The sequence below is a fragment of the Dasypus novemcinctus genome, chromosome 9 (assembly GCF_030445035.2).
Source record: "Dasypus novemcinctus isolate mDasNov1 chromosome 9, mDasNov1.1.hap2, whole genome shotgun sequence".
In the NCBI taxonomy this organism is placed as follows: Eukaryota; Metazoa; Chordata; class Mammalia; order Cingulata; family Dasypodidae; genus Dasypus; species Dasypus novemcinctus.
Window position 1 is genome coordinate 70,406,166 of NC_080681.1, and position 24,764 is coordinate 70,430,929.

Consider the following 24,764-nt stretch of genomic DNA (forward strand, 5'->3'; position numbering starts at 1 on the left):
AGTGACACCGGGGTTTTGCGAAGTACGGTAGTCTAGAGCGGTGATGGAAACAGCTCTGCCAAACACGGCCTCTCTGGGCCTAGGTTTCCTAGGGTTTGGATTGGAAGGTTTTCTAAAGTCCATTTGATCCCTGAGGCTCTGAAAGGGAGTGGTCAGCCTGTGGCCAGGATTACATAATTTCTAAATTTCTGTTGGCATCAGACCTGTTCAAACAACCAGCACTTATCTGGTGCAGGATTTCAATTTTCAGGTTCATTGGATTGTTGCAGAAACAGGAGGGATAACAACAAAATCTCACTTTCCAATGTACAAGGTACCTTTGGACACATTATCTCAATGATTTACTCTAAATCCCTGAGAGCAGAACCCGAATTATCCTGTTTGAAAAAAATGGGGAAACTGAGGATCAGAGCTGAATATGAATTCTCCACATGTCCCACTAAAGCCCTGATTACCTCTCTGATCTTACTAGAAAACTACCTGATGTACTGCAGCACAGGATGGCAGAATCCCTACCGGTTCAGTGCATGGGTTTTGCTGACATTTTAGGGGTGATTCTTAAGTCTGCTAATTCCCAGCTTTGTGATGTTACATTATATCACTTCATTATACCTCTTCCTTTGATTGAAACACAAGAATAATAATAGTAAATAAGGGTATCTTCTCCATGCCTTTATTAAGAGTGCTAAGTGAGATAATGTAGGTAAAGGTCCTGGGCACTGCTGGGTCCTGGTATTATTGTCATAATTTTTGAGATAGTTGCTGGAGTCACCTAGTGGAAATTTAAGAGGAATGATTTCTTTATTCTTCACCCCAAAGGTTTTGAGAAGCATCATGTCTTTAGTTCAGAAAATTCCCCATGGATCAGATGCAATACCTGAGACAGTGGTGAAAATCATTGGAAGTAAATACTTTAGATATCTCGTGGAGAAGCCAAAGATGTAAGTTTGCCATTTGAAAAATCTCTATGCTGCTTAGATGATAATGAACTTTTGTTTTGTTTTTAACCCGGAAATTTAAAATTTAAAAATGCCATCCATTGAATATTAAGTCATTAAGATGTAGGAGTAAAATAGTGTTGATAACTTCCAGGCACACTGTTTTCCTGATATTTTTCATCTTTATAATTCCCCATACTCCTTAATTACTTGAGCTGATTTTCCAAATGGATAGGAAATATGAGCATTGCAACATTTATAAATATTAATGGAGTGTTGCTACATCTCCCCATTGGATTTGTAAACTACCACGTGTAGTAATTTCTTTGGAGGAGAGGAGGATTTTTAGACAATTTGTTCTGAATAAGAGAAGTGGGATTAATAAGGAATCATAAATTATAAGATTTTCACTTTCTCTTGTTCACATTCAATATTCCTCTAAGCAGGGGCTTCTCAGAGCATAGCTAAGTGGTGGTTCTTCTCTTCCAAGCTTATCACAGTCATTTGAGGGATACCACTCACATCTACAAAATCCACTAGATGTTTGGCACAGAAGGTTATGACTAGCAGTTCCTTCCAGAGTTTTGCGGGATCACAAAAGAAAAGAAGGTTCCAGACCTTCCTTTCATACAGTAGGCATTCTATAAATATTAAATAAATAGTAAATAAATATTTGCTTTTCCCTTCCAAGATTATTTCTTTTGGCCCCTTCCTCTATTTCAGAAACCCACAGACCAAACAAATAGACACATAAGAAGGACCTGACATCTTTGAACATAGGTGCATAAATCAGTGGTTACTAAACCTAACTGTAATCAGAATCATCTAGGAACATCTTAAAAATTAAGATTTGGGGTCCAACCTTACTGAATCAGAATCACTGAGGGTTAGGTCATCAGAACCACTGTTAAATGGAGTGTAGGCTTAGAAGGACAAATCCGTTTCATCTACCTACAAACAATAGTGTCAGCCCAGAAAGATTCCAAAGCAAATGTTATAGTCAGTCAGTAAGGTCTGCCATGGCACAGGAAGTGAGCCTTGCAGCACATGAGATCCCTACAGAGCTGAAAGGTGTGAATTTAAGTCCAGGCTCTGTGCTTTCTTGGCCTTTTGAATTAGGAAAGTTAATTACCATTTCTGACCTCAGTTTCTACATCTGTAAAGTGGGGTAAAACAACAACTATCTAGTAGGGATATTGTGAGGTTTAAATGACAAAAATTATGCAAAGCACCTTTCCAGTGCCTTGAATATTCAATGTGTTTAATAAATGGTTCTGCTATTATTGTTGAAGCATACAAATCCAAGGATAGAAGATAGGTAATGGAAAATTAATTCTGTTTCTATGAAATGCTTGCCATCCTTTTATGTTCTATGCCTTGGAGGCAGTTCACCTCTGTTTCATAGATGAGGAAACTAAGACACAGTGATGAAGTACGTGATTATTTTAAGATCTCCTAGCAAATCCCTATGATTTTCAAGAAAGGTATATAACAGTAATTTGGGTGCCACACAGAGTTCTCCTTCTATTTGGAAGACTACACTACTATTTTATCCTTCCATTCCTTCCTAAGATGGTTTATATAGCCCCTTTCTATTCCAAACCCTTTCCTTTTCCCAAAGATATTAGAATTTAATATATTCTTAAGAGAAGGGTGGGGTGGGGAGTGTTGTTGTAAGAGAGTAAAAAATTCCCTTTATCTTAGAAGAAGGTGTCTCTTTTTCTATTTTTATACTTTAGGAACCAAAACATAAAAGAATATATGAAATCAGCTCCATTAATTGTGAAATAAAAATCACAACTCTGCTTCTCCCTTGATAGTATTTAAAAAAGCTATGTTTTAATATTAAGACAGATTTTTTCCTTTCTGTTTTTTATGGTCTTGATATTACTGTTGCTGGAATGAGTAAGACAATTAAAATGTTTTGTTTATATATCCTTGAATGACTCAAAAATAAATAATTCTCAAAGTCTTCCTGATGCTTAGATACAGAGAGATCTAACACTACAATTCATCATGTCCAGAATGTCTCTCTCCAAAGCATTTTAGTCATCTGCTACTACACCCTTAGGCCAGGGCTAGGTTGATACATTCGATCCCATTATTAAAAATCTAAATAAGAAGCATAAGTAAATAAATGCTCAAAAATAAAGAACTCTCTAAAAGGGCAATGTGAATTCAAAAGAAAGTCACTAATAATGAATAAGAAAAACAGAAATCATTCAGTGTAATCACATTCAACTCAAATTTCCTAAAAGCCATGTAGAAAAGATGGAAGTATTTGTAGATAAATTATGATGAAAAGGGAAGAACTATATATATGAATAATCTAAAAGTAAGTCATGCTGTTTCTACTAACTAGAGCTAGATCAGAAAAATAAGAAGGGATTACCTGCTTGGAACAGTAATTCATAAAAAGCGTTCTATGTCAGAACTGAAAGTGACCTTAAAGAAGCAGAGCAACCTTCCATTTCACTGATGAAATAAGGTAACTAAGACCACAGTGGTCTTAGAGTTGTTGAAATTCCCAGACAATTATTAAGAACCAAGATTGGAATCAAGCTTTCCCTCCATCTTTCCTTGTATAGCACGTAAATTTCTTGATACATGATGTAAAAATATTCACCACCTATCTGGTATACATACTTTTCACAATAAGATTATTCCACAGGCTGAAAAGAATGAAGCAAGTATCCCCTAGTTTGTACCATCACCATTTTCCTCCTAGATGACTATAGCAGCCTTTCAACCAAGCTTCCTGCCTCTAATCTTCTCATTCTCCAATCTATTCTCTAAAGCCTTGCTCCCCAAAGTATAGTCAGTATGCTGCCAGCATCAGACTCGCTTGGGAGTTTGTTAGAAATTATGCAGAATCTTAGGCCTCAACTTAACATAATGAGCCAGAGACAGCAGCTCAGCCAGATCCCCAGGTAATTTGTATGTACATTCAGGCTTGAGACGCCCCATTCCCAGGTACAGCAAAATGCAAACTTGATGGTGGCCTGCCACTAAGCACCTAAGGTTTGCCTATCCCACCTATGGGCTCCTGTAGCACCCTTATGGATTACTGTACCTGCGACAATTTCCTATGCATTTGTCTGCTATTCCCCATTGAACTGTAAATTTTATGTGCACTACTATATCCTCTGCACTGAGTACAAAGTCTTAAAAATGTATAGGGCCTAATAAATGAATTATAGCAACATGGTACCAATAGAAGTGAAGATCTAGAAAGGCAATACTTAGCTGCTTCAAATAAATACAAGTCTACAAGCCCATGCTGTTAAAATAGCATGCAGATGTTATTACAGAACCATGATAAGTAATCTTTGATAGCTCATGGCAAAGGGAGATGTGCCAGGTGACAGGAGAAAAATATTCTCATTTTCAGGAAGGAGATACAAGTGAGTAGTAAAATCACAGAATCAGAGGCTGGTAGATAATCTCTAGCAAAATTGCAGGACAATGGATTAAATGTATTAGTTGTGAAAACTTGAAAAATGATAATGATGATCACTAAAAGTTGCCATGTGTTGACTAAAAACAGATTATGCCAAACATGTCCCATTCCATTTATTGATGGGTCTACTGCAGCTCTAAATGAAAGGAATGATAAAAACATTATATTTGTTGATTTCAGGCAGTTATTTGGCACATTTTTTCTCACAAAGTCCTGAAACAAGACAGAGAATTCTTGACTGGGTAGTATTAAGACTGGCGAGTTTTTGTTGGTAAGCCATACAAAAAGAATCATGAACAGTTTATAAAAAAACAAGTGAGGTGAGAAGATTTGTGTGGGATCCTACTCTTATTCACCTTTTTAAAAAAATCCATAACTGAAGGAAATCAGACAGACAAACATATTTAGTAAACATGAATGTGACAGAATACTAGAAAGCCTTGCAAGAAAAAAATGGGCTAAAACCAACAAGATTAATTTCAATAGAGATACATGCAGTGCCTTTCCTTAGATAAGAATATATGTACATTGTTATACAGAATGAATAAATGTCTTGGTTTTACTTGTGTTCAGGATTATCTAGAGTTGAGGGTATCCAGGAGAGGAATGTGGGAGCCCACTCTATTCAGAAACTTCTTTCTGGGTGCCACATTTTAGGAAGAACACTGGCACACTAGAGGATGCCTAGGAGAGGGCAATATGGAAAGTGTGTCCTGTGAGAGGAATTTATATAATCTGATGTGTGTTTTCCAGCACTAAAACTTTGAGCACACTACTGTATACTCAAGGCCTGGCACTCAATAGGTGCTCAATAATTCTTTGTACAAGCAATGTGGATGGAATTCCATGTATACATTCATTTCTAAAACTTTTAACATTAACACTTAATTCAACAAACTCCTGTGAATAGAAATGCTCCAGTGAATAACAGCAGACTTGGGTTTTCCATTAGGAATAACTTTGTAGTGATTAAAGATTCCCAAGGTAAGAGTAGGCACTTGTCGATTTTTTTTTTTTTTTTTTTTGAGGTACAGGGGGCCAGGGAATGAACCCAGGACCTCATACGTGGGAAGCCCATCCTCAACCACTGAGCCACATCAGCTTCCCTGAATTGGGTTTTCCATTTGTTTTGTTTGTTGTTTGTTGTTTGTTTTGCTTTTCCAGGAGGCACCTGAACCAAACCTGGGATCTCCCATGTGGGAGGTGGAAGCTCAACTGCTTGAGCCACATCTACTCCCACTTTTCAGTTTTGTTCACACTGTATCCCCACAGTCTTAGGCATTTACTGAATGATCAAGAAATGTTTGCTGAAAGAATAAAGAAGGCAACAGAGTCTCCATAGTAGAGCCATAAGTAATAAATCACTAAAAAAGATCAAATGAAGGATAGCTCATCAGTTGGCATGCCTTTTGCCCTGACAGAGAATGGAACCACTGACCTCTGAGGATCCTTTCAATGCCAAGAGTTAATGACCTAAACCACACTGTTGATACAGCAATGTTGAGCTCAGGGGGAGCTGACTGAAGGTTTGTATGGGGAAGAATAATAAATATTCAAATAATATACACTGATATTTATACCTAACAAATGAGCAATTCTGATATTTTCCCAAGTGACTTCTCTGGGAACCCATATACTGTCATATTTTAACTCTCCAAAGCCAAATTTATAGTAAATTCTTTTTTACTTGGATTGATCTTTTTTAAGTATTAATATTAAGAGCTTTAGAAATAATGCATATTTGAAATTCATAAACATCCTTTCCACAAGCATTTATTGAGCATCTACTGAGTGCCAGACCTTGAAGATATAGCAGTGTACCCAAAGTTCTAGTGCTGAAGACAAACAACAAACAAACAAACAAAAATGTTTTTATAATGGAAATACCCAATGTTGACAAGGATTTAGAGAAAACACTCATATGCTACTGGATTTTTAATTCAAAAACCTTAAAAGTAGCTTTTAAGCTACTTTATATAATAAAAGACTTTATGTAATTTAGCATAAAGTCTACCTCTGAACCAATTCTGTGGAAACAATTATGGATGGATATAATGGTTTAGTGTGAAAGATGTTCACATCAGTATATAAGTCTGGGTCCCAGTAGGAAACAGATGACACACTCAAATTAGGATTATTCAAAGAGACTGTCTTTACAAAGGAAATAGTTGCAAAAATGTAGGCTGGGTGTAAAAGACCTGCAAGGGACAGTGTAGGAATCATGAGCTAACAGGTTCAAAGCTGTTATCACCCTGGGTCAGAAGGGATGAGGGGAAAGGAATGTTACTGAACCTAAGTGGAGGGAGAATTCTATGCTTCAGGCCTCCTTGAGAAAAGTAGTCATCTTCTCTCAAGAGATACAGGTAACCTGAGGCAACCTTGCAGGGAAGAAGCCATGTTCTGCAAGGGCTACCCATTGGCCAAAACCAACCAGAATCCAGGAACATGGGAACTGTTGATAGAGTCCAGCCAAGACAGCTTCCTGGGGGGTATCAAAGATCTGGATTGACAAAAGAAACCATATTCAGCAGAGCAGCAATGTTTAAATTAGTAATAATTTAGAAATGCAGCAAAAATTCAATAATACAGGACTAAATAAACTAGTTAAAAATTCCATACAATAGAATACTATTTAGTCACTTACAATAATGTTGTAGAGGAATAAGTATTGACGTGTAAAGATACACACATTATATTGACCACTGGAAAAACCCAATTACAAAACCATAAAACCTTGGTTTAATTTAAGTGCAAAACCAAACAAAATGAAAGCTTGTGTGTACATAAAGAGATAATATAATACCATGCAACATGTAATTCTGCCACTTAAAATTTTGCGATAACACAGATTTATATTTGTACATTACATAAAAATCCATGATCTTTTTATGTATGCCTGGTTTAGGTCAATACAATTAAACAAAATAACATAGTAATAATTATTATTCCCCATTCCCATAGAATATATGGATGTATTCAAAGGCTAGTCCCCAGTGAGAACAGTTTATGCTGCATTGCCTCAGAGTATGGATAGACGACCAGGCTTGGATAATGTGCCCTGAGGCACTGAGATAATTAGTTGAGACCAGGCATTTTCACAATCATTTTGCTTAGACTTGCAGAAGCAAAACAGGAGCGAATACAAGTGCAAAAGACATTAATTTCAAGCCAGTAAATGTTGGCTCAAAGATTGAAAAGTGGCACAGTTTGCAAGCTGTTAGTCTAATCCACCTGTTGAACATCATGGTGCAACAAAGTTTTGTGGATGTTTTGGTAAAATTGAGAAAAGTTATTCAGAAGATTCAGAAGAATGATATTTTGTCAGAATCGATTTTTATTAATTAATTAGTCTGCTTTTTTTAAAGTCGGTGATTTCTATAACTTGTATTTACTATGATTGGTAAATAACAAGATGGGCAGATAAATTAATACCTTCCTTTTATCTATTTAAATGGATTTACCTCAATTCCTATGTACTACAAAACCTTGACTTTTTGAACTTTAGTTTTACGTATTAAAGAAAAATTGGCTGTTTGAGAACAGAGATCATTCCTTGTATCTGTGTCTGTGTGATGAAGGAGATAGTGCTTTAACTTCTGACTTACATAAAATTATCATTTGTCCACAGCTAACTGTGCACCATTCACTATGCTAAATATTTTCTATACCTTACCTTGATTATTATTACTTTTCTCATTTTGTGTAGTAGAAACTAAAAATCAGAGATAATGAAGCAACTTGTGAATAATCCCACAACTAGTTATATTTTGGGCTGGGATTCAAATTCAGGTTTGTTGGATGTAGAGTCCAAGCTTTTAACCACTATAAACTATACTATACTGTCCTTAATTATGGGTAAATTTTACAAAATTTTGAAAAAGTCCCTCCTTTTTTATTTTCCATATTGTTGTTTCTCAAACCTTAGCATACATAGTAGGAATCACCTAAGATGTTAATTAAAAATACAATTTTTTTCATCCTGTTCTGAGAAATTCCAGTTCAATAGGTTCAGAGTGATCCTTTTATCTATCATCCAGCAGCCTGTGCGATGATGAAACAGGTAGTCTCTGGTTCAAAGGTTAGGAATCACTGCCATTTTTTCCAAGAACAAGTCCTTCATTCTGTATAGGATGCTCTTCTACCTCTTATTTTTTTCTTTCAGCTGTTTTTTATGTATCGATTCCTTCATGGAATCATTTCCAAGTTTCTTAAGCAGATTTGGTTTCAAACTCCTCTATGGTCCTGTCTTAGTTTGCCAGGGCTTTTGTTTTAGCTTGCCAAAAGGGTGTGGGTACAGTACCAGAAGTGTGTTGGCTTTTATAATGAGGATTTATTTGGGGTAAAAGCTTACAGGTCTGAGACCATGAAACGTCCAAATTAAGGCATCAGCAGAGATGCTTTTTCATCAAAGTCAGTTATTGTTTGTTGATCCTGTTGTCCAGCCACATGGTGAAGCAAGACGGCCACTGATCCCTGTCAAGGTCTCTGCCTTCCTCACTGGAACTACAGTCTCCTGGAGCCTGGAGCTCCGCTGTGAGCAACCAGTCTAGGGCTTGTCTCTTTCTGGGCCTCCTCTTTCCACTTTAGCTGCTCCACTTTCTTCTCAAGTTCAGCTGCCAGCTGTCAAGCACACAGTTCATCTTTGAGCCCTGGGGGACTGCTCTCATTGCAATTCAGCTGTGTGTGAAAATGGAATCCTTTCTCTCACAATTCAGGATCAAATATGGCAGCTCCCTATTTCTGAGTTTTTCTTTCTCTGGGTCTCTGAGGGTGGAGACTCAACCTGAGTCACACATCACTGACGTTGTCTGGTTAAAAGGATCTCAAACCCACAGAAATGGATTAGTTCTCTTTTGGGGATTCATAAAAGAGCTTCAACAGTCACAGTTTTATGATAAATACCTCACAATGGGTTGGCTTAAGCAACAAGAATTTATTGGGTCATGGTTTTAGATACCAGTGTCCAAAATTAAGGCACTGATAAAGCCATGCTGCTCCTGGAGTTGGTAGCATTCTGGTGAAGGTAGACCTCGATCACATGGCAATATCTCTCTCCTTGCATCTGTCTTCTGATTTCAGTCTATGGCTTTTTCTGACATCTGGCTTCTATGTCTTCTGACTTCTCCAACTGTGTCCAAAATTTCTCTCAATCGGGCCTCCAGTAATATGAATTAAGACCCACTTCATTCAGTTTGGTCATACCTTAAGTAACAATAACATCTTCAAAATGTCCTGTTTAAAAATGAGTCCACACACACAGGAAAGTGGATTAAGATTCAGAACATGTCTTTTGAGGGGTAAATGTTTCAATCAGCAACAGGTCTTATACTTCTTTTTATATAATTCTATGTTTTTGTTTTTATCACACTATATTATAATAATGTATCTTAATGTCTGCTTCCTTCTATAATTATGAACTGTTTAAAGATGATATTTTTTGAAGACCATGGTTAGATTAGATCCAGCCTAAGACCTAGAAGGAAGACATGAATATCTAAGAGTAAGAGAGATGCAAGGAAACTGGTCAAAACTGTGTTATAAATGTTATCTGTTGGCGTAGAATTGCATATTAAGTGAGGAAAGAAGGTTGTAATACTGGTTGGGATACCATTTTTTGGAAGTTAAAAATAAATCATACCAAAGAAAACTTACTGATTAAATTGATTACTAATTTTGCAGCCAAAATGCCCTAATTTGAGAAACCATTTTTATTCTGTGAAATTCATGAGTACCATGAAATTAACTTTATTTTCATTGATGTCAGAATTTGGATCAATGTTACGAAGAATGAAGTGGGCTACTTTAAGATTTGGGGGGCGGGGAATGTAATTAATTTCCTCTCTCTGGAAAGTTACAATCCAAGATTGAATGGCCACTTATGTGTTCTGTAGAGAGCCTTTAGATCCAAGTTAGAAGATGGAAAAGATGCCTTTATCCACGTTATTTTTATTAACATTTTAAAAAAGAATAAAACCCACTATCATTTAATGATTGATAGCTTGTATACATGGGTATGAAATTAAGGAGTAATACAGATGGAGTATAGGCTTTGGAGCCAAACAAAACTGGGAACAGGATCTAGATCTCTAATAGCAAGGTGACACTGGGAAAATTACTTAATCTCTTTGATCATCCATATTCTCATCTGTACACTGGTAATCATGATATCTACTTTTCAGGATGTTTAGCATAACCTGAAAGAATTTATGTGAGTTTATGTATGGTAGCTAATACATTTAAGCATTTAGAAGATATAATTGGAATGTATGCTTACATATATAATTACAGTGCTAAAGATCCAGGTATTCATTTGGAAATTGGATTAAAGGACTTCTAAGGTCTTTCTGAAAATTAAAAACCTATGATAATAGTACATGTCATGAAAAAAGAAAAAAAAATAAATGTCACACTTCATCACAATAACATTTGCTAAATTAACATGGGCTTCACATTTCAGTCTCCCCATGGAGTTTGGTAAGATTTTCAGCTGCAGCCCCTTCCCATTCCCATTTTATTATTTTATTTTGTTGCTGTCTTTTTGAAAAAGAAAAGTCTGGTTGTGTTGATTATCTTATTACATTCAAACAAGAACATGCTTTCATTTACTGAAATTAGATCCCCATTCATTGCTTTGGCACACTCTAGGCTATCTTCTCCAGAGGGTTTAGAGGCTGTTAGATGGTGCACAGTTGGAAATTGGTGGCATTGAGTTGTTGCCAAGGCTGGCAAACCTCTCAGATGGCATCTGGTGACCTTTTTGCTGAGCCCTCTGGGTCCTGCATTTGAGATTTTATGTTCTCAGCAGAGGTGTAATCCAAATAAAATGTGAGATCTAGTGAGTTGGAGTTACATGGAGGTGGGGCAATGGGGGATCCCTATATCGCTTTGGGCAGAAGATGCTAGTAGGATGCCCTTGAGATATTTCTTTCCAACCCTGAAACTCTGAGCTCTAATAAATGGTGGCCCTAAAGGGCTGGTTTTCAGAAAGAATCTAGTGTGAGAGAGGGAACAATTGGACAATTTCCTCCTCATTCATTTATCATCCAGCCACATAGCAATCTTCCCTAATTGCTCTAGCTCTTAGATGTCACTAAACTCTTAACAGCATCCCTGGGAGCAGCAGCTGAGGTCAGAAGTACATATGTGAACCTGGCTCTGTCTTGCTTCAAGGCAGCATTGATGGCATTTTTTTCCTTCTCTTGAAATGACAAATTTCTATTCTCAGTAATGTAGGTAGATAGCACACAAAATAGAAGAAAGAACTGTGAGTTTGTGAACAACATAACAACCAATGTGTGTTGTTTGTGCTAAGGACAGACACATGTCGTTTCTCAGCTGGGGAGTCATTTTCATGATAATTTTTAAAGTGTTATGTACTTTTTCAAAAAAAAAAAAACAGTTTTATTTTGAACAGACCTAACAGGTTATTTTTGGTTTTACATCTACTGTGGCTGTTTTAACAGACAGGGAACACACTTCATATTTCTCAGGCAATTATGTATTGAAACTTCCCACAAAAGGATTTTGGAGGTGATTAAAGCAAAGGCAACAATATATCTCCCTTGCCTTCATCCAGAAGAGCTAACTCTGTCCAAGACAATTTTGCCTTAAAGTCATGCATTTCCTGCTTCAGTTGCCTTCTTCTCTACTTTCTGCTCCTCACAAAATCCAAAACTTCCATGTATCCTTCACTGATTTTACATGCAGTAGGGTGAGAGCTTAGGATCTAAGGTTCTACAATCCAGTATGCTGAGGTTTAATTCCTTGTCCTATAGGGTTGATTTGAGGATTAAATAAAGTAATGCATGTAAATGACTTGTTGTACAGCTATCATACAGTTAGATGCTCAATAATGTTATTGTTTTTTAACCGATGTAGATATTTCTCTTTCATATGAACTCCAAGTAGCACTGATTCTTTGTAGCATTCACTTGGCATTTATTTATATGCTAATTAAGTATTTTTCATATTATTTATGTAAATGTTATACCAATGTATTTAAACACATTGTAGAAATATATCTACATATAGAGAAAAGTGTACATAATTATACAGCTCACTGAATTTTCACAAATGTGATATACCCATGTAACAAACAACCAGATCAAAAAACAGAATAGTAGCAGTATTCTAGAAGCCCCCCTTGGGCTGCCTCCCAGTCTCTATCCCCATCATTCCACCAAGTTAAACCACTGTTCTTACATTTAGAAGCAAGTTTATATATTATGTATATAATTTTCGGACAACCAAATGACAGATATCTTGAGAGCAGGGACCATATATTATATCTCTTCTCTCTTTGCAAGGACTATTTGCTATATATATGCTCTCCTAATATTCCCATCCTGTTCAATTGTCATTTAATTGCACCTGTCTGGCAAAGCCCCAGCCCTGGATGAGTGCCACCATCTGCCTTCTTTACATCTTCACCATGGCTATTAGGCAGTCCTAGACTGATGTCACAAAAATTCATGGTCCCCAGACTTAACTGGCAACTCAGTTGTGCTGGTCAGGCTTTCTTATTTTTCTGATCAGCAATCTTTTTCACCCTTCCTAGCAGTTATTTCAAACCATCTGTGCTTAATTCAGACTTCCTACCACTATTTCTCTCTAAGACTTAACAGATAACTATACTTTGTATATCAGAAAGAAATTCAAGCTGTAACCAAATTGATCAAGCTCTTGTCACCGGTCTCCCTACCACACTACCCTGTAGCTTCATTTCTGCATCTCCGCTCTCCATGACATCCCATCTTACTTAATCAAGGCTCGTTTTATTTCATCAATTATATCTTCTCCTTTTCTCCATCCCAGCTGGCTCTTTAACACTGGTGTTTATATGTGTTAAAGTCCCTTATATCTTTAAACATAATAAAAATGAATCACTATTTGAAACCCCAGTCATTACTCTAGCTCTCTCTCCTCTTGTAGTCACACTTCTTGACAGAGGTCTTTATACTTCCTGTCTTCAGTATCTTAACCCCCATTCTATCCTCAACCCATTTCAGTCTAGTGTCTGCCTCCATTACCTCACTGAAACTTCTCGTACCATGACTCTTAATGACATCCTCATGGCTAAATTCACTGGACACTTTGCTGCATTATATACCATTGATGATGCTCTCTCTGGAAATATCCTCCTCACTTTCCTGCCAAGACCCCACTCTCCTGGCTTTCCTCCTACTTTCTTGGGCATTTATTTTCAATGTCCTTTTATTGTTCTTCTTTCCTCTTTAAATGTAGGTATTCCTCAGGGTTCTTTCCTAGCTTTTCTTCCCTTTTCATACCACCACTACAATCTTACTTTGCCAGCCTGGGATCACACGTACCACATAATGAGGTGGCTTAAACAAGTATTTATTGGTTCCCAGATTCAGAGGCCAGAATTCCAATATCAAGATATCAGCAAGCCTGCCTTCCCTCCCAAAGACTGTAGCTTTCCAGTGTTGGCTGCTGGCAATCTTTGGGGTTCCTTAATTTTCTGGTCACATAGCAATATCTTCTCCTTTCTTCTGGTCTTCCAGTTTTCTGCTGACTCCTTGCTTCTCCCTATGACCTTCTCTGACCCTTGGCTTCCAGTTTCTTTTCCTTATAAAGTCTCTAGTAATACAAATTAAGGCTTACCCTGCTTCTATTGGCCACACCTTAACTGAAAATAACATCTTCAAAAGGGTCTGTTTACACTAAGTTCACACCAACAGGGATGTGGATTAAAATAAAAAACATGTCTAAACTGGGGTAATAATTCAACCTATGAAACTACCAAGAGGATTACCTATAAATTCAAATCATTGACTATGGTTTGGTTTTATTTAAATCAATAAATATTGTAGCAGTTGCTTTATGCTCAGATAAGATGATATGTTTTAATTGGATCTTTTCCACTTGTCAACAATGGAATAATGTAAATAAATAAGGTAAATAAAGCATTTACAGAATGTCTTAGAAGCATGAGGCATAACTTTTATTTCTCTCATACAGAAAATCTTGGAGTAATAGTTTTATAAGATATATTATGATATAATGTTATATACTACAATATAATACCCTGACTTTCCACCCAAGATCCTTACTGCTAACCCCTGACATACTTACTTTTAGATTTTAGATGTATTCTAGCACATAAACACATACATTACCTACATGCATTTTACATAGTTGAAATCATTGAAACATTTATAACTATTTTAATGAATTCATGATATTCTATCACATGAACATAGAATGAAACAGTCCATCAATCTACCTATTACTAATATTTAGAGATTCTACTTTTTCTTCTTTTGCGTTTCCTTGATACACATTATTAAAAATTGATTTACTAGATTAAATGGTTTGACTCTTAATATGTATTGTCAGGTCACTCACTCTAAGAATTAGTTCTATTCATGTGGCTCTCAGTGTTTGAGATTCTTATTTTCAAAGAAGTTTGCTATGTGTAAAATGGTGCCTTGTTCTTGTTTTCATTTGCAATTCTTTAGTGATTAAACAAGATAGAACAATTTTTTAAAAATTACTGTTTTCATTTCTTCAAAGCATTTTTATTTCTTTGAATAATTACTATGCAGATTTTTTCTTCTCCTTTCTTTTTTCTCTTTAACATTAAACCTAAATGGAGGACTGATGATGAAAAAAATGGTCTCAAGATGAGGCACTTGAGGAGCACATAGAGCAGAACTGAGACAGGCAAACTTATTTGACTTTTGCCCTTTTCTAGTTGCAAAGACTGAAAATACCTGTTAGATTTGTAATTAAGAAAAGTGAACCTGTAGAGTTCCGTTTTGATACTGCTATTACTCACAGTAAGGATTTTGGAGTGATAAATAGATTCACTTTAAGAGTATGAGGAAGAAGTTAGGGGAAAGATAAACCTGAGATGATCATAACACGGCCTCTCCATGGCAAATGATCTCCAGACAAGTATCCAATGTTTGCGTCTACATTCCACCATGCTGAGTAACCGCTGTTCATACCACGAGACTAGAGACTACAGTCTTCCATTTCTTAGGCCAGCCTAGAGCATGCATAATCTGTTTTGTGAGTAATGAAGTGCAAAACTGTTTCTTCACAGCAAGGAGAATGAGAGCTTGAAGACAGAAACTCAAACAGCACTCCAGAAATCAGTAACTGGTAAATCAAAGCGAGTGGTGAGAGACTCCCCACCTCCCACTGACCCCACTGATCTCCAAATCGATGATAACCCAGATGACACAGAAGAGAGCAAGAAACCAGAGAACAGCCAAAAACCCATCTTAACAGAAGGAGGCAGTAGCAGATTTCTGGATGACAAAGTGAGTGATGAGAAACACCAGAACTTTTCTTGGTAATTTGCTAAGAAAACTCAGAGTTAGTTTGGAAACACGGGTTTACACAAACTTACACTTTTTAATAAATACTTATTGTTATATCCTGCATAAGATAAATATTTGAATCAAATTTTTTCAACCTGAAAAGGAAGTTAAATTCATTTTGTATGTTATATCTTTGCTGACCACCAACTGAGTTTGTCAGCCTCTTCTACTGTTTCTACTTCACCATAGAAAAATGACTCACTGATACAATGAAATGTCACTGTACATGCCAATTTGAAGTGGTTGGGGTGGTGGAGCTCTCTGCTTTAAAAGTACAGGAAGAGATCATTCAGTTTCAAAATCCATTGCAATCTTGCCCAGATATCAGAAAATCATAAGACTAAAACTTTCTTGATAGAATTATATATCATTGCATTCTTTTAAGAATCAGCCAAACAATCCACAACAAACTCATTTGATAATGATGAATCTAAATGATCAGTAATTTGTAATTAAAAAGCAAGAATTGCCCCAATTGAAAACTAGATCCAAATCCAGACAAAACTAATGATTCATTGATAACAAAGTATCATTTCCAAAAATTGCTGAAATGGCAATTAATCAGATACATAGAGTAGGAGTTTTGCATTGCTGCCAAGCATTAAGTGACAGCCAGATATTTTAGTAGAATACTGAATTAGAGTCTGCAGTAAACTCTAACATAATTATTTTTAGTTTATAATGTTAATAGTCCTTACTAAATTACTCTGATACTAGCAAGTCTTTAGTCATATGGGAAAATAAAAACCTATGGAATTGTGATCTTTTGCTCATAAGAATTATGGAAAGGACTGTAATTTAGGAGCAGTTAACAGCCTAGCAATGGACCCAAGATTATACTTTACAATGTGTAATTGGACACTGAGGTCCAGAAATTAAAGTAACTTGCTCAAAATGTTAGTGGCTCAACTTAAGGCGGAACTCTGGGCAACTAATCCCTATTTAATTTATTCATCTTGCTTGCCCATGATGTGTCCTTGAAATTAGGCCCTAGATGGAGCAGGAGATAATGAATCTGCGAAGGTAAAATAACCTATTATGGATTTCTAAAGATTTCTGAATGTTTTTTCAAATTTCAACTCTGGCATTAAATTATATTTATTCTTGTGTTGTTATTGTCCCTCACCAAGGATAAACTTGGCAATAATATTAGAGTTAGAGAGCAACTATTATTGACTAGGTGCTTTCAGATTAATATTTTCATTTGCTCCTTGGAATAAACCTTGCAAGGTAAATGTCATTGTTATTTCTATTCACCATTGACAAAAGTTTGATGGTGTATGTTACTTATAAGTGTGGGGATAAAATGTTTATCAAGATTTTCTGGGAAACGGACTTTGGCCCAGTGGTTAGGGAGTCCTTCTACCACATGGGAGGTCCGCGGTTCAAGCCCCAGGCCTCCTTGACCCGTGTGGAGCTGGCCCATGCGCAGTGCTGATGCGCGCAAGGAGTGCCACGCCCCGCAGGGGTGTCCCCCGCGTAGGGGAGCCCCACGCGCAAGGAGTGCACCCATAAGGAGAGCCGCCCAGCGTGAAGGAGGGAGCAGCCTGCCCAGGAATGGCGCCGCCCACACTTCCCGTGCCGCTGACGACAACAGAAGCGGACAAAGAAACAAAGAAACAAGACGCAGCAAAAAGACACAGAAAACAGACAACCGGGGGAGGGGAGGGGAATTAATTAATTAATTAATTAATTAAATAAATAAAAAGAATAAAATATTTAGGAACAAACTTAACCAAGGATGTAAAGCACCTGTATTCAGAAAACTACAGTGCATTGCTAAAAGAAATCAAAGAAGGCTTAAATAAATTAAAAATCAATCTGAGTTCATGGATTGGAAAACTAAATATCATTAAGATGTCAATTCTACTCAAGTTGATAAACAGGTTTAATGCAATCCCAATAAAAATTCCAACAGCACTTTAAAAAAAAAAAAGATTTTCTTTCCTTTTTTTCTGTATTTAAATATTTTGTAAAACTTTCTAAATATAAAATATTACTTAATCATGTAGAAATCTTGGAAAATGGAGGCGATTATAAATAAAAGTAAGAAGAAAGTAAGAATCAACCAAGGAAAACTGCTGTTAACATAGTGGTCTATTTTCCCACTGCATAGACGTATAGAATGAAATACCTTTGATTATCCTGCTTGATTGACTTCATATCAATAATTACTCCTTGGCACTAAAAAAAAATGCATCCCTAAGCATCATCTTTTATGATTCTCTTCTAAGCACTTTATATACATAACAATTGACTACTCCCAAGTACCCAATAGATGGGAACTCTTATCTATTATCTTCAGTTCATGCTTGAGGGAATTAAGAAACAGAGAGGTCAGTACCAGGTCATAAAGATGGGAAGAGGCAGATCATTTTAAGCTCAGCCTCTAGGTCCTTACCAAAGTATCCATTCCTTGCTATAGCTATAATATGGTTAATTTCTAAAAGCCCTTATGATGGGCATTTAGGTCATTTCCAGTTTGTCTCTTATAAGTAGAAATCTGTTTCTCGACACTCCTCTTACCCATCAAACTATACATTCCTGCCATGGACTCTGCCATTACACATTTAATGGGTAGAAAGTACATTGGGTAAAGGATTCTTGGACCCCTCCATGACAGAGCTGCTTCTTTGCTAGCTCTGTAGTACCAGAGGGAGATGGAGTGCCTCTCCCCTCCCAGAACTCAATGAGATTTCTTGTGGGAGGCTAAGGAGGGCTAACACCCAGGCACCAAACACAGGAAGGTCTCGTGGGAGGTGTGGGGGACTGACTAATTGGTTCTGTCTGCCGCGTGTACGGAGCCGGCCTGCCAGATGGCAGCCACAGTTGCCTGGTACAGAGACCCTCATTACCACCTTGACTAAGTGGTAAACGGAAACCTGCTGCAGTAAAAGAAGCAAATGAATCAGAACTCCTACTAGATCCTTATCCCTCACACATAGATGAAAATAAGCTTTCCTGCCTGGGATGTAGCAGGCAATCTGGACTGGCTGAATGTGTTCCAAAAGAAATGTTGCTGATAAAGATTGAGCCAACGTGGGTGAGGATGAGTAAGTGTGAAACTCTTTTCCAAATTACAGATCAAATTTGAAGAGTATGCTTAGTAGGAGGTAAATAAAACTGAAAATGTTAAGAGAATCAATAGTTTAATGGTAAGTGAGATCAGTAAGAGATCCTAGAAATTGACAAGTATAAACCTTCATTTCATAAATACAGAATGAAAGGTCAATAGGGCTTAAATTATTTGACCAAGTCCCCACAAGAAAAAAGGGATAGCTCCTCTGACTGCCAGCTCTATTATCTTTTTGCTTGCAAAATCCAATCATTAAGGATAAGTTTTTGAAAATACAAATATTGTTTATATTGTTTCCCAGAAGCATCAGCTCTGCTGTCTCTCATAAAATAAAATAAAAAAAGGATGTGTGACTAGCAACAAAGCCAGTAGCACAGTTTCAAAAATAAAATTGGAGTGTACTTTTTGCATCTGGCAACATGAAAACGAAGGTGTTAGCTTTAATTTTAATAATTATGACAATTGATTTCTATGTTGTGTTCTTGTTAAAGCCCTTTCCCATCCTTTATTTTGTTTGTTCTCCACAATAGCCCAGTGAGGTAAGTCAAGGCAACTGGTGTTAACCCCATGGTATAGATGAATAGACAGATGTCAAGGACACTTGGATGTGTATCATTAATTCAGATTCAAAACATTCAAAGCAGAACCTTTGATCCTGTTCTTTCTTCTTCCTGTGCTCTGCATCTCAAAGAATGACCCCACCACTCTCCCAATTGTGCAAGCAAGAGGCCTGGACATTAACCTTTCTTCTTTTCTCTCCCTAACTCTGATATCCAATCAATCACTGAGTTCATTAAATTCTACCTCTTTCCTGTTTTTCAAAACTATCCTTTCTTCAGTTTCTGTGTCATTACCCTTGTCAGACTAGATGATTTCAATTATCTTCAAACTGTTTCCTGTCTCTAAGCTTCCCTCACTGTATTGGGAAGCTATTGTGATAATATTGGTGTGTAACAAATCATCCCAATATTCCTTCATTTACATCATTAATCATTTATTCTCACATCTACCTGTAAGCTATGGCAGTTTTTACTTATCTCAGTTGGGTTCAGCTGTGGTGGGCCACTGATAGCAGATTTGGTTTAGCCTTGCTTTGTGTTTAGCATTTGCATGAATAACCTAGGAAACTAAAACAACTATCTACTCTCCACTTCTCTCCCATCCCCACTTTTCTTTAAACTGAGTTTCTCTTCTTCAAGTAGAGTTGTGTTACTTTCATCTCCTATTCTTTGCCCATAATATTCTTTTTGTGTGAGATGTTCTTCTCGCCATCTTCAGCTGGTTAATTCCTAATCATACTAGCATCAACTCAGTTATCAGTTCTACCAAGAAGCATCATTATCTGAGCTCCAAGACTGAGCTTACTGTTTCTTCTAGTACTTCAAAATCAATCTGTGGTTGTTTCATGGTGGTTGTTGTTATACTATTAAAATATGCTGTTTCTTTGTCTGTGTATAATGCCCCTGAGAACGAAAATTGAGCCTTATTCATTTTTTTCTAAAATGTCTTTGCAGTAATAACCTCAGTCCAAAGGCAATGTCTTACTTAATGGAGAAACACTTGAGGCTTTTCTATTAAAGTCTGAAAGAAGTCAAGAGTACCCACTATCTCTACTGGTTTTTAAAATTATGTTGGAGGTATTAGCCAATGCAATTAAGTAAGAGAAAGCAATTATAGACATCATGATTAGAAAGAAAGAGATATAAACAATCTATTTTCAGAAGATATTATACATCAAAAATTCTCAAAACTAATAATGGAAAACTACAAAACAATAACAATTTTCAAACCAAAGTTTTAAAATCAATCCACACAATCAATGGCATGTATATGTATGTATACCTACCTATAAACAAAAACAAGTTAGACAAGAAAATGGAAGAAAGGGGACCATTTGCAATAGCAAATAAATGCATGCATAACTAATTAATGAATAAATAAATAAAATACCTAGACATAAACATAAGAAATATCCCAAACTTTATGAGAAAAAATAAAAACACTCCAGAAAGACACAAGAATAGATCTGAACAAATGGAAAGGCATATTCTGTTCACATACAGAAAATGTGACTATCAAGATGTCAATTCTCCCTGAGGTAATTTTTAAATATAATGTGATTCCAATATAAATAGTATCAGGTTTTATTTTGTTTTATTGTTGTTTGGAGCTAGCCAAATTCCTTCTAAAGGCAATTTGGAAAGATAAAAAGCAAGAATAGTCAGGAAAATCATGAAAAGAAGAGCCACATGCATGGGGCTACCTATACCAGATACTAAAACAAGAATAGATGAAAGACCAAATAAACTGAACAGAAAAATTCAGAAATGGACCCAATGGCATAATCATTTTGTATATGATAAAGGCAACATCTCAAATTAGTATGGGAAAAATGGACTTTTTAATAAATCATACTGGGGTAATTGTATGTGTCTTAGTTTCCTAAGGCTGCCATAACAAAGTATCACAAACCTGCAGGCATGTGTATTAGTCATGCAAAGAGGTGTTAATGCAAAATTCCAGAAATCAGTTGGTGGTAGAAGCTTATAGTTACCAGGCCATAAAGCATAATTTACTTCCCTCACCAAAGTCTTTTGCCACATGTTGGAGTTAGATGGCTGCTGACGTCTGCCAGGGTTCAGTCTTCGTGGGTTTCTCTCTTCCCCGGGGTCATTTCTCTCCAGGCTCAGTTCCTCTAGTTTCTCCACAAGGTCAGCGATAGACTATGAGGCTTCTAGGCTTTGCCTCTCTCCACAAGGCCAGCTGTAGAGTATTAGGTGACCATCTCTGTTTCTCTCTCTCGGGCTTCTGCCATGTCTAAGGAGTCGTCTCTACTCCTCTGTGTTCTTCTCACTTCCCAGGCTCCAGATCAAAAATCTAGCATCAAAAAACTCCAACTCTGTCCTTTTATCTGTGAGTCCCCACCTACCAAGGGGTGGAAACTCATGTCTTTTATCTGTGAGTCCCCACCTACCAAGGGGTGGAAACTCAACACTGTTCTGATGTGCTCCAATCAAAGCCCTAATCATAATTTAATCATGCCCAGGTACAGACCAGTTTACAAACATAATCCAATATCTATTTTTGGAATTCATGAACCATATCAAACTGCTACAGCTTGAAACAATAAAAAGTTATTGGCTTACAGTTCTGGAGACTGACAGTCTGAAATCAAGAAATTGAGGTGTCAACAGGACAAAGCTTCCTTTGAAACTTATTAGGGAGAATCCTTCATTGCTGTACATCACTCAGTTTGTTTGCCAGTGTGTTAGTCACCCAAAGGGGTACTGATGCAAAATACCAGAATTCTGTTGGTTTTATAAAAGATATTTACTTGGGGTAGGTTACTTCCCTCACCAAAGTCTGTTGCCATGTTTTAGAGCAAGATGGCTGCTGCCTTCTTCCTCTTAAGGCTCTGTGGTCCCAGCTTCTTCCAATATCAGCTGTGGGCTGGGATAAGTCGTCTCTCTCCCAGGGCTCGATTCTCTCTGGGCTCAGCTGATTTCCTCTCTCCACGTGGTCAACTGTAAACTCTTAGTGAATGGCTTGCCTTTCTTCCCAGGGCCTCTGTGTTTCCTCAGGTATCTGTTTCTCCTGCATGTTTACTTTCCAGGCTACAGTATCAAAACTCCAGCATCAAAGTTCCAACTAACTCCTCTGCTCTTCCATGTAGTTTTCTCTGTCAGTCCCTGGGGACTCAACATTCTACTGATGTGGCCCAATCAAAGCCTTAATCATTATTTAATCAAGTAAAAGTGAAACTTCTCAATCCAATACAATCTAAAGTGCAAACAGGCGAGTTTACAAACATAATCCGATGTCTATTTTTTGGAATTCATAAATAATACCAAACTACTACAGTCAGCAATCCTTGACATGCCTTGATTCACAGCACTTCAATCTCTGCTTCAGTCATTATATAGTTGTCTTCTCTTATCTCTAAGTTCACAGTATCCCCTTATGAGGACACCAGTCATATTGGACTAGGGCTTTTACCCTAATCAGTTGGACTTCATTTCAAGTAATCATGTCTTTAAAGACCCTATTTCCAATTAAGGTCACATTAATGGGACAGGGATTAGGACATATTTGGAGGGAGGGGCACAATTCAACCCATAATAGTCACAGAGGAAAATTAAAGTGGGTCTATTCCTCATCTGCCTTACCTGTATATGGTGTGTATTGCGATATATTTCCAAGTGGATCAGAGATTCAAATGTAGAAAATAAAACTTTACAAGTAGTACAAGTAAACAAAGGTAACAAAGGTAGTTTTTCTTTATAATCTGGTTGTGACTTTTTTAGCTATGGCTCAAAATACATATGCAATAATAAAAATGTAATATTTTTGACTGTAAATATATGGGAAAACACATGTAAGCAAGGTACACAAACACATGACAAACTCGGAAAAAATCCTCAACATATCATACATAAATCCTTAACATAAAATCTATGTAAAAATAAAGAGGTAAAAGGACAATAAGTCATTAAGGAAATGGACAAATGAAATGGACAGACAGTTCACAGAAAAATAATTGTAAACATATCAAAACATGTAACCTCGTTCTTAATAAGAGGAATGTAAATTAACACTGATCTGAAATATGATTTCTCACCTATTAGATACGCAAAAATTCTGAAAATTTTAATGAAACAACTGCTTTGGAAGGAAATTTAGCAATAATTAATTATTTTTTGACATGAAATTCCTACTTTCCAAAATCTATCCCAAAGATGCATTGGGAAAATGTTAAAAATATTTATATAAGTTAATCATTGCAACACTACTTGGGTGACAGTTTGAATTTTGGTGAATCCCCCCAGAGTCACCAAAAGATTACATTATTAAACTAACCTATTCCTGTGGGTGTGTGATGCTTTTAATTGGACTACATCAGTGAGGCATGAACCAGCTTGGGTGTCTGCCCTCTTGCAGGGTCTGATATAAATGGAAGCACAAATAAAGGAAGCCACCAGTTTTTATCTTGCCATGTGAGAGAGGACTCCATCACCTACAGCTGCTGAAAAAGCAGAGAATCCCAGAAAGACTGAAAGAGGAGGCCTGGAAGAGACAAGCTCTATGCCTGGCTGTCACATCTGAGCTCTTGGAGCTGTAGATTCTAGAGGGGGAAGGCAGAGACCTCAGCAGAGATTGGAAGCCATCTTGCTTCATTGCTTGGCAGGACCTCTGTGAAAGCACCTCTACTCATGCCTTAATTTGGACGTTCATGGCCTCAGAACTGTACGTTTTTGCCCCAAATAAATCCTCTTTATAAAAGCCAACCCATTTCTGGTACTTGCATTGGCAGCCTTTGGTAAACTAAGACAACATGTAATATCAAAAGAGTAGACATAACATAAATACCCAGCAAGAAGGGACTGGTTGAATAAACTAAGATATATCCAGACAATGGAATACTATGAAACTATAAAAAGAAATGAGGAATATCACTATATATTGCTAGATCTGTCTATCTATCATAGATTTATAAGTTTCACTATATACCACCATATGGAAAAATTAAGTGGATATATTATAAATTTAATAAAGGCAAGGAAGAGAAAAATGTATAGATTATGCTACCTGGTAATATCTACCTATCTAACTATTTATCTATCTATCATCTATCCAGAGCATCAAGGATAGAAGTCATACATCTCTGAATATATCTTGTTTTATAAATTTGGCTTTAGGAATATGTAAATATTTTACATAATTATAAAACAAAGATAAATGTTTAAAGTAATTCCTATGAACAAAATACACAGTAAACTACATAAACCTGTATTAATGATTTATTTCTGCATTTCAAATTATCCCAAATCTTAGCAGGCTTAAAACAACAAATGTATTATCTCACACTGTTTCTGCGGACAAAAATCAAGTGCAGGGAAGAGGACTTAGCCCAGTGGTTAGGGCGTCCGTCTACCACATGG

General features: G+C 36.7%; 1 protein-coding gene across 1 annotated transcript in view; it reads left to right on the plus strand.

The window, feature by feature from the left end:
* The window catches only part of C9H1orf87 (chromosome 9 C1orf87 homolog), an 80,682-nt gene that overhangs the window by 371 nt on the left and 55,547 nt on the right, over positions 1 to 24,764 (plus strand). Inside the window, exons 2-3 of the mRNA XM_004483872.2 lie at positions 820 to 941; positions 15,470 to 15,689. Coding sequence (XP_004483929.2) covers positions 835 to 941; positions 15,470 to 15,689 — 327 coding nt within the window. The 5' untranslated portion in view covers positions 820 to 834. The remainder of the gene's footprint in view (positions 1 to 819; positions 942 to 15,469; positions 15,690 to 24,764) is intronic.